The sequence below is a fragment of the Strix aluco genome, chromosome 1, assembly GCF_031877795.1.
Source record: "Strix aluco isolate bStrAlu1 chromosome 1, bStrAlu1.hap1, whole genome shotgun sequence".
Lineage (NCBI taxonomy): Eukaryota > Metazoa > Chordata > Aves > Strigiformes > Strigidae > Strix > Strix aluco.
In genome coordinates, this window is record NC_133931.1 from 36,736,480 (window position 1) to 36,746,350 (window position 9,871).

Consider the following 9,871-nt stretch of genomic DNA (forward strand, 5'->3'; position numbering starts at 1 on the left):
AAGTGTTCAAACTCAAGGTTGGGCACAAAGCTGTGCTGGGCTGACTATGGAAGGGGTTTGGGGAGCTGGGAGAGCATGATCAGTTCTGGGTCTCCCTCTGTAGTGCTGGGTGCTCGTGTTTTCTGTCTTATTGTTTATGTCCTGAGTGAAAAAAGGGGAAGGTCCAAATTGAAGCTTTTGGTAGAGAGGAATTACAGTGCCTGAGGTCCTATGCTCTGAACACCCTCATTCCCCTGGGGTACCCGGTGATTCTTTCTCAAACTCTATTTCAGAGCACTTTGCTCAGGCTAGATAAGTAATAAGGACTGGAAGGATGGCTTCACCTCCGGTCAAGTGCAGTCAGCAACTGCTCCGGAGCCACAGTCTCTCTGCCTGAGGCTTCTTCAGGTGATTCCGGATATATCCCTTCTTTGGGATGAAGGCAGTGTTTTACAGATCACATGGAGCTATGTTACTTAATTTTTATAGTACACCATAACCATTCAAATGGCATCTAAACCTCTGGGAGTCAGACCTGGCTGTGTTTGTCCCCCACTCCAGCTGTGTCTGTGCAGTTTGGCTGGTGCTATGCTGTGCCCTGGGAAGCCCTATGCTGCCATGCTCCCCAAGCTCTCTGCAGTGCAGCACAGCCCAGCCTGTCCCTTCCTGCCATGCCTGCATGTGCAGTATCACCCAGGCTGGACACTGGCAGGGAATGAGCTACCCAAGGGGGGGCTCTGCAGTAACCCATCCTGCATGGAGTTTTGCCCTGGACTAAAGATTTCTCCATCTCCCTGCACCAGAAGGGATGACATGCTGCAATGGCAGGGTGCACTCCTGGGATCCTGCAGCCCCTTCCAGGTCCCCTTTTTATAGCAATTGCAGCACGTAGCCACATGGGAGGAAAGAGAGATTAGGAGGATAAACCCCACAAAAAACCCAGGATGAAACCCTGCAGAAGGGGATCAACCGGCACCTCTGCAGGGGGCAATGGCCAGATGTCTTCCCCTGGTCCCGTTCTGGGCAGGTCCTGGCACAGGAGGCCTGGTCATGGCGTCTGGGAAACGCCAGCAGGAGCCCAGTGTCCTGCCAAGCACCCAACTGCCAGCCCCAAGCTAAAACAACATCAGCTCCGCAATGCCCGTGAAACCGACAGTGGCTGAGAGCGTGTTGCCGTGTGCGCAGGTCACCGGGGTTGGGGAGGCGTTTTCCATATCCAAACCCCACACCTCAACCCTCAGGCACTGTGTGAGGGCTGTGGGTCCCGCTGCGGAGCTCGGAGGCCCGCCGGCAAGGCGCTCACCCGAGGGGAGCACGGCTCCCGCACCCCGCAGCAGCTCGGAGAGAGGCAGAGCCCAGAGCGGCTGGGGCCTGGGGAGGTGGGGGGCAGAGCCGGCGGCAGGGGAGGTGGGTCCCGCAAGCTGGGGGAGGAGGGGGCGGGGGGGGGGGGGGGGGATCCCACCGCCCTCTCCGACCTCCACGTGGAGAGGGGCGGCCCGGCCGCTCCGGGAGTAGCCGCAGCTCCGCCCTGGGGTAGAGGCGCCTGTCGGGGCAGATCCCCGCCCTCCCCCAGGGATGCGCGACCCCCGGGGCGGGCCACCCTCGGCTGCCTGCCCTCCCTCGCCCCCTCCCTCCCTCCCTCCCTCCCTCCCCTCCCCGGGCCCATATAGCCGCGGGGGGCCGGCGGCGGGCCCGCTAGCCCCGACGGCGCCGGAGGGCAGCGAGCGGCGGCTCCCGCGCCTCCATCCTTCCCGCCCCGCAGCAGCCGGGGGGCTGCCCTGCCCTCCCCAGCACCTCCCTCCCTTCTGGGCCCGGCCCGACATGGCTCTCTCCCTGGCCGGCGAGTCGGTCCCCGGGAACGGCGGAGAGGCGCTCGGGATGAGCCCCGCCAGACTCGCTGCCTACTACCCCTCTTTCCTCCCTCCCGCCCAGTACTTCGAGACGGTCCCCGACTTCTTCCAGCCCCTGAAACCCCTGGACGGGCTGGTCCCCGCCTCCCCGCCTCTGACCCACTTCAGCTTCAACAGCATCCCCGCTTTCCTGAGCCAGCCGCCCCCACTGCCCGCAGAGCCCTTCCCTGGGCTCCCCCTGCCCCTCTACGCCAAGCCGCCGGACCCCTTTCCCCCGAGGGAGGGCTCCCCCCGCGGGGCGGGGGCCCCGGGCTCGCCCCCGGCGCCCTGCCCCGACCCCCCGCGCAGGGCTGACCACAGCCCGGGGGGCGGCGGGGCGGCGGGACAGAGCTACAGGTACCACTTCACCGAGGAGGAGCTCAACGCGGTGCTGTACGGGGCGTTCCAGAGCAGCCAGCTGCCCGGGAGCCTCCACGCCATCTCGGGGCTCCGGGTGCCCCCCACCAGCCCAGGTAAGGGGGTCTCCGACGCGGGCGCGGGGGGCTGCCGACGGCGGCGGCAGGAGTGGCACCGGGCGGCACCGGACGGAAGGTCGCTCCTTGCGGCCGGGTGTGCGGTGGCGTTCGGGGACGGTCCCCAAAGGGGCGCAGGCGGCGCGGAGGCAGCCAGGGCTCACGGGGCATCGCCGGGGGCACGTCGGGCTTCCCTTCCCCGCGGTTTTCTTGCGTTACGAGCCCACACCGGGGCAAAGCCGGGGGGCGGTTCGGCCTGCGGCCGGGGTCGGCGGGACCCGCTCCCCTGCCCTGCAGCACCCGCACGGTCGGCGCCGGGCTGAAGACGGGGGTCCCTCTTCTGCAGGTGCTGCGGACTCCTCCTCCGCCCCGCTGCTCGACAGGGACTCGCTGCAGCTGCCCGAAGGTAGGGGCCCGGCGCTGCCTGCGCCCCCCGCCGCGCCCAGCCGCAGCCGAGCCGCGCTCAGCCCGCCCTGTCCCCCCGCAGGGCTCACGGTGCTGCAGGTGGCGTACGGGGACGTGTCTCAGCTCGGAGTCTTCTGCACGGACCCCATTCCCAAAGGAGTCCGCTTCGGCCCTTTCGAAGGCAAAGTGGTCAACACCAGCGAGATCAAGATTTACGACGACAACTCGCTGATGTGGGAGGTAGCGGAGGCACCGCCGGGCTCCCCCTGCGTCCCTTAAACGGGGCCGGGGCGAGGCTTTCGGCCGCCCCTCTCCCGTAGCCTGCAAGAGGGGGTCGGCCCAGTGCGGGTGGTGGGGTTGGTGCGAGCGGGACGGGTGCGGGAAGGGTCGGTCAGCCCTGATCCGGCCCTCCCTGCTCGCCAGATCTTCGAATACGGGCGCCTGAGCCACTTCATAGACGGGAAGGGCAGCTCTGGCAACTGGATGTCCCTGGTGAACTGTGCCAGGTTTCCCGAGGAGCAGAATCTGGCGGCTATCCAGTGCCAGCGGCAAATCTTCTACGAGAGCTGCAAGGAAATCTTGCCGAAGCAGGAGCTGCTGGTGTGGTACGGCGATTGCTACGTGCAGTTCCTGGGCATCCCCATCAGCCTGAAGAGCGTGCCGGAGGGGCAGGGACCCCCGCAGCACCCCGAAGGTGAGCCTGCCAGCCACCCCTCGAGGGGCACTGCCCCTTGTTCCCACGGACCTGCGCCTGGCCGGGACTAGGTTCGCGTGGAGGGAGGTAAAGGAGCTCGGGCATCACTTTTTTTCCAGCTGTGCCGTACTTTGAACGCTTCCCAGCCCCTACGGTGAGCCGGTGGCGGGGTGACCGGCCCTGCCGCGGGGGTGCTCTGGGGTGGCGGAGCAGTCCCACGGGTCTGCTCGCCCTCCCCTTCCCTTGCAGCCTCCGGCACCCCAAAGCAGCAGCGTCCCCTCAGCCCCGGGGAGGCCGGGGGTAGCCCCGCGGGCTGCTGCCACCTGGGAGCGGGGGGCACCCCTTTCTGCCCCGCAGCTTGCTCCTGGCTCGCCTTTCCTCGGAGAGTTCAAACTGTTCGTCTGGGGCTGTAAGACGTCTGGTGGTGCTGGGCCGAGCTTAACTCCGCAGCGCCGTTGTTCGAGGGGAGGGTCCCGTTCCGGGAGGAGAGGGACTTTTGGGGGGGCATTCCTGGCTTTTTTGTTGGGTCCTGTTTTATCCTGCGAGTGCACATACCTGACTTGATAACATTTTTCAGGCAATTATCACTCTCAGTAAATGGGGCAGGCTGAAGTCGTTGCGACCCGATAATGCTGATACTGCTGGCGGAAGAAATGCCAAATACGCTTACTCCGGGACTAGTTCTGCTTATAATGTGCAGAAAGTATGACGTAATCTTCTAAGCAAAACTTATGTATGGAGAAAACAAATTTATGCTAACTCAGGGAAAGCTGGAGCGGGAGAGGGGTGGGTGCCTGGATGCAACAGTGAGGGGGAGAAGCAAATTGGCATGGAAATTTTTGTAGCTGTTGTCTTAAGGTGCCTGGTTCAGACAGCTGGTAAATTGTTCATTTCACTTTAAGGCTTAAGCCAAAGCTACTTTTATTAAAGGCAGAAAAGGATGTGTAAACGTTTGAAAAATATCCTGTGTTGTTCCTAAATTCAGCTGTTACAAACAGTTCGAAATACAAAAGAAAACCAAATAAACGTGGTTTTGTTCGTTAGTATTTTAAAAATGATAGAAAAGACGTGCAAATTAATTTCTCTTTTTGGGATGGGTGGTAAAGTTGACAATAATCTTGATAATAAATAACTGCCTATGTTTCCGGGTGGGGAGACGCTTCCATGTGGGACTCTGCTGCGTTTGTTTTTCGCATTTGCTCGCTGTTAATGGAGATACAAGGATGAAATCCTGCCTTTGCTGAAGTCAGTAGCTAAACCCCATGATTTTATCAGGCTGTGGACTCCAGTTTGTTTCCCTCCGTTAGAAAGGCAAGTGGAGCGGAGCGAACCTTTAAGAGATCCGACGTGTATTTTGTTAATTATATTGCCAGAATCCATTTACCATTGTCACCCCCCCGTGACTTAAAATTCCCGATTGGGTTCCAGCTCTGACAAGGAAGCAGATTTGAAATGAGCCCCTTTTGCTGTGGTGTAACGGAGAGGTGGCACTTTCCCTTCTGCCGTACAGAAGCCGGGGACAGCTTTAAGTGTGAGCGCTGCGGCAAGGTGTTTGCCTACAAGTACTATCGGGACAAGCACCTCAAGTACACTCGCTGCGTGGACCAGGGGGACCGCAAATTTCCTTGTCACCTTTGCAGCCGATCCTTTGAAAAAAGAGACAGGCTGAGGATCCATGTTCTCCACGTTCACGAAAAGCACAGACCTCACAAGGTGAGCCTGCTCCTTGGTCTCTCTGACTCTTCGGGGGGGGGGCTAAAGACTTAAGAAGTCTTTTTGGCCGAGGTAAGAAGATGCTGATGTTGTTCCCCCTCCTCCAGTTTCCCCGGCAGCTCCCTGGTGGGACCGCTCTGCCTGTACAGGAAGAGTTTGTTTTGTGCAGCAGAGCTTAGTTGAAGAAATTTAATTAATATTGGGAAAATTAACTCCACAGTCTTGGTGAGAGTTTTCAAAAAGAAACTGTATTTCTCCTGGGTTTTTTGGGTGTTGGCATGTGGGTTTTGCTAGTTTTCTTACACAGCGTGGGGCTAAATTGTGTTTGAAGGGGGTCCACTTGCTCAGGATCAGGAGAGTTGATGTCTCATGTCTCTCCCCCACATCAGTCTGAGAACTGACAGACATCTGTGTCCGTTGGACGAAACGGGAGTTAAAAGCTTTACATTCAATGTGGAGTAGATTTTCAACTGATGGAAGCAAATCTTTTCTGAGGTGCTTTCCTCATCTCCACCAAATACCTCTCTGTAGCATTAGTTTTCTCTAGGAGCACTGGGAGTGGAAAATCAGACTTTTCCTAAAGGCTTGGGAAGGGCAAGTTCCAGTGTTTGAAATGGCACAGTTAAATCAATCCTGAAAATTTTCCAAATACCCATTTTATAGATCATCCTGCAATAACGTGGATTTTTCAGGAAAAGCTTTTATAACCAAATTAGCAATATTACAACGTTTAGAATATTGTATTCGTTTAGTAACAGATGAAAAATATTCTAATATGGATATTAAAAATCATGTCTTTCCTTTCCTTTTCCTTTCCTTTCCTTTCCTTTCCTTTCCTTTCCTTTCCTTTCCTTTCCTTTCCTTTCCTTTCCTTTCCTTTCCTTTCCTTTCCTTTCCTTTCCTTTCCTTTCCTTTCCTTTCCTTTCCTTTCCTTTCCTTTCCTTTCCTTTCCTTTCCTTTCCTTTCCTTTCCTTTCCTTTCCTTTCCTTTCCTTTCCTTTCCTTTCCTTTCCTTTCCTTTCCTTTCCTTCAGTTTTTGAACACATGAAAGATACTTTCTTTTAAATTATTGAGGGGAAAAATTATTTTGGGGGTCATACAAAATTGCACTGAATCAGTGCAAGTCTCTTGAGTGACTTCAGCCCCCTGTGAATTGGGTTTTGTCCCGTTGCTGCTAGCCACAGAGTGCACGCTGCCACACCATGAAGGTGGCAGCTCCTTTGGTCAGAGGAATGAAGTGCTGCTTGTTTCACTCGGAAGGAGAGGCACTTCTGACAGATCAAGCTGTAGTCTTAAGTGCTGTGACTGACTCACATTTCTGAAAAATAGTTATTATTTTAAGATGTCTCCTTAAGATTTTTTTTCCGAGCAAAAATTAAAAATAGCAAATGGAGCTTGATTTACATTTTGAAGAAAATTGTGATTTTACATAAATTTTCAGATTTTTATTACTAGAACTCAATATTCAGAACATGTTCATGTTCTGAAGACGGATGATTTTTAATTAAACAATTTTAACCACACCTTTAACCACTTAATCATAATTTTAATGGCTTTGAAATTTTACATGATTTTCCTTCTTTTAAAAAAAAAATTGTTCTTGAAACCAGATTAAAATTCTGACTGTATTTCAGATTTTTACTGCTAAAATTACAACTGTATTTGTATATACATAAATACATAAATATATGTATATAGATAAATATATGCATATACGTAAATATGTATAGGAAAACACATGCACACGACATACCTAATTTTCCTTTTTAGCTATGCTGTTGTGTGCTTCCTTTTAACTTTATCCCTTTCTTGTTTTTTCCCAGTGCTCAGAGTGTGGGAAGAGCTTTTCTCAGTCCTCCAGCCTGAACAAACACATGAGGGTTCACTCTGGGGAGCGCCCCTACAAGTGTGTCTACTGCAACAAGGTAAGGCAAAGCCCTGTCCTGTACCCTCGTCTGTCCTCTTCTGTCCTCAGCATCACACTGCACCTCGGGGGGTGGCTCTTTCCCTGCTCCATTTTCTTTTTTTCAATTTTTCTGTCTCCATCTGATGTGGAATTTGTGTTTCAGCCCAGCTCAGAGAACTGCTGTGGGAATAAGGTCTAGGAAATCTTGAGTATTTCAAATACCATCCAATGCAGCTAGATCCAATATTCCCCTTTTTCATCAGATAGGTAATTTTTTGTATTACTGACACTGCTTCTGGAGTGCGATGAACAGATTTCGCCCATAAGCAGAACCTGCATGGTATGACTTTGTGCGTGTTTACCTTGAAGTAATAGGGCCATTGATGTGCAACTGGGCGTGGAGGTTTAATTTGAAAAAGAACGTAAATAGGCCAATACAGCACTGGTCAAAATGTGCTCAGCTGTTACTACCCTTAACAGCAGGGTTTTTTCAGGTGAGTTCTCTTTGGGAGAGCAGTGACAGCTCTCCCAGCAGACGGAGGGTGGATGTACAGGCTGCTGGTGGATGAATATATCTGTAGGGCTCCAGGTGCTGTGGAGTGTCCATGCAATGCAGAAACACTGTCAGCATCTGTTAAGGTGCTCCTGATTTTGGAGAGAGAGAGGTTTTGTTTATGACTGGCTGGACTAACACAGAGCTGGAGCGTCCTGTAGTAAAAAACCTTAGAAGAAACTCCTTTTGGCTATTATATTTTTTTTTCTCCCAGACATCCTGAACACTTGTAGACAGAGTTTAGGATGAAACGTCATTCCTTCAGTCTTCTGATCACAGAAAGAGGTGGCAGAGCTTCACAGGTTACTCTATCAACAGATCTCTAGGGTGTGTGGGACCCTTGACCAGCCCCCAGCCGTTCTGGTAGGACTGTTACAGATTAGATCATATTAAACCATTAGTCGTCAGGCTGCAGGATGCAGCTATCCTGGGACATAGCCATCATTTCTGCGTCTGGGAAATCAGGGGCAGTTTTAAATCATCCTCATCCGCTCCTCCTACACAGTCATGCTTCCTCTTTACCTCTTCTACGTCTAATGGTGGCTGTGCTCCAGGGCAGCTTTGCTTTCCCTGCCCCTTTGCTCACTATCTTGGTGACATCGTGAGATTAAAGGAAAAGTTTTAGGCCAAGATCACCATTTTGGCCCTCTTGATACACACCTCCAGGGACTTTTCTGTAGGAATCTCAGATCTGTTTGTGCTCTAAGGTTCCTAGTGAAAAGGTATTTGAGATGTATTGCTCTTTGCTGTGAAAACTTGTGATGCTTCAGCAACATAATGGTACTAAAGAGGATTTATTTTGTGTAATCTGCAAATTGTGAAGGGCCTGAAAGTGTCTCTTGGGAAAAGAAAAAATGGGGAAAACATGGGCAAATTTGCAACATTCCTGCTGAAGTCTTGGTGAGACGGTTTTCTCCCCAAGTGAAAGGAGAAGCCTTTACAAGGGGGACAGAGTGTGACTGTGCACACTTTGCTGCTCAAGTGTGTATGTGGTGGGGGCAATGAGCTGGAAGGTTTGGCTGAAGGAAGAGCAGAGTATGATGGAGTGGGGAAAATGAAACCCAAAAGAAGGATGCTGAATTGCATGGATGAATTCTGGCAGCTGAATGCCAAGCCAGTGTATGTAAACATGAAAGGGTTTAACTTTGAAAGGAAAACGTGCATTATGTTTCCCAAACATAAAGGAGCTGCAAAGTTAATTAGGACAGTATTGACTTCTTATCCTTTGACATGTAGAAGATATTTACTGGTGTCTCTGGTCAGAAATCTTTTTCTGAGCTTCATCTAACTCCATGGACTCAGCCACATCTGTATAGTGTTAGCTGTTGGCTTCTGGTTCCTCGTTGCTGGGAGTTTTTGGTTTTTCTCCAATTGTCTGAGGATGTGAGCTATCTGAGGACTTATTTCCAGGGTACAGTGCTTCTGACAGGGTCTGGGTTAGCAGAAAACTGGGCAATTATATATGTGAAAACAGAGTACTTCAAACTCTCTTCTCCCCCCTTTCCTATCCCTGCCCTTTCAGGCATTTACGGCATCCAGCATCCTGCGCACTCACATCCGCCAGCACTCGGGGGAGAAGCCCTTCAAGTGCAAGCACTGCGGCAAAACCTTCGCCTCTCACGCAGCCCATGACAGCCACGTGCGGCGCACGCACAACAAGGAGAAGGGCTGCACTTGCTCGGTGTGTGGCCAGCACTTCCCAGAGCAGATGGATTACCACTTCCACATGAAGATTCACGCCGCTCATTAGTCAAGAGCCGCGCAGACGTGTTGTGGACTAGCGCACGTCTGTGACAGTCTATGTGCATGTGTTTGTGCATGGTTATGTGCATGCCGCAGGAGGTGACACTTACCCTCACAGTGACTCTTTGGGTATGTCCAGTCTCTGGCATATTTCTGAGTGCAGGGGACAGGATTTTATCTCACCTGGGTACCCTGATGTCACACTGGGGTGAAGTCCAATATGCGCTACCCCAACTTTCTTTCTCTCCTCCCATACTCTTAATTTCCACAAAAGGGAAACACAGGCAGGAGGGAATTTGACCTCCCATGAACCTTTTGTGCATGAACATCACTGTGAGGAGTGTGTCTGTGCCTCTAAAGCGCTGCCTAGTGCAGTCCGTATCAAAGCTTGTGTGAGGGACATTTTATCAAGTGCATTTCCCAAAGCTGAAATAACCTGTTTTGTTTGGGTGCATGACCGGGTATGGGGTCTACTTCCTCTTAAGGTGCAAGTCTTTTAATGATGTTCTCTTTAAAT

At 52.6% G+C, this 9,871-nt stretch overlaps 1 protein-coding gene across 1 annotated transcript; it reads left to right on the forward strand.

Annotated features, from left to right (window-relative positions):
• The first annotated feature begins 1,800 nt into the window (after positions 1-1,800).
• Positions 1,801-9,361, forward strand: PRDM14 (PR/SET domain 14). The gene is given in 8 exon segments (XM_074821361.1): positions 1,801-2,420; positions 2,688-2,763; positions 2,766-2,819; positions 2,822-2,986; positions 3,170-3,440; positions 4,951-5,153; positions 6,976-7,077; positions 9,134-9,361. Coding segments are annotated over 8 exon segments (1,719 nt in total).
• The last annotated feature ends 510 nt before the right edge of the window (positions 9,362-9,871 follow it).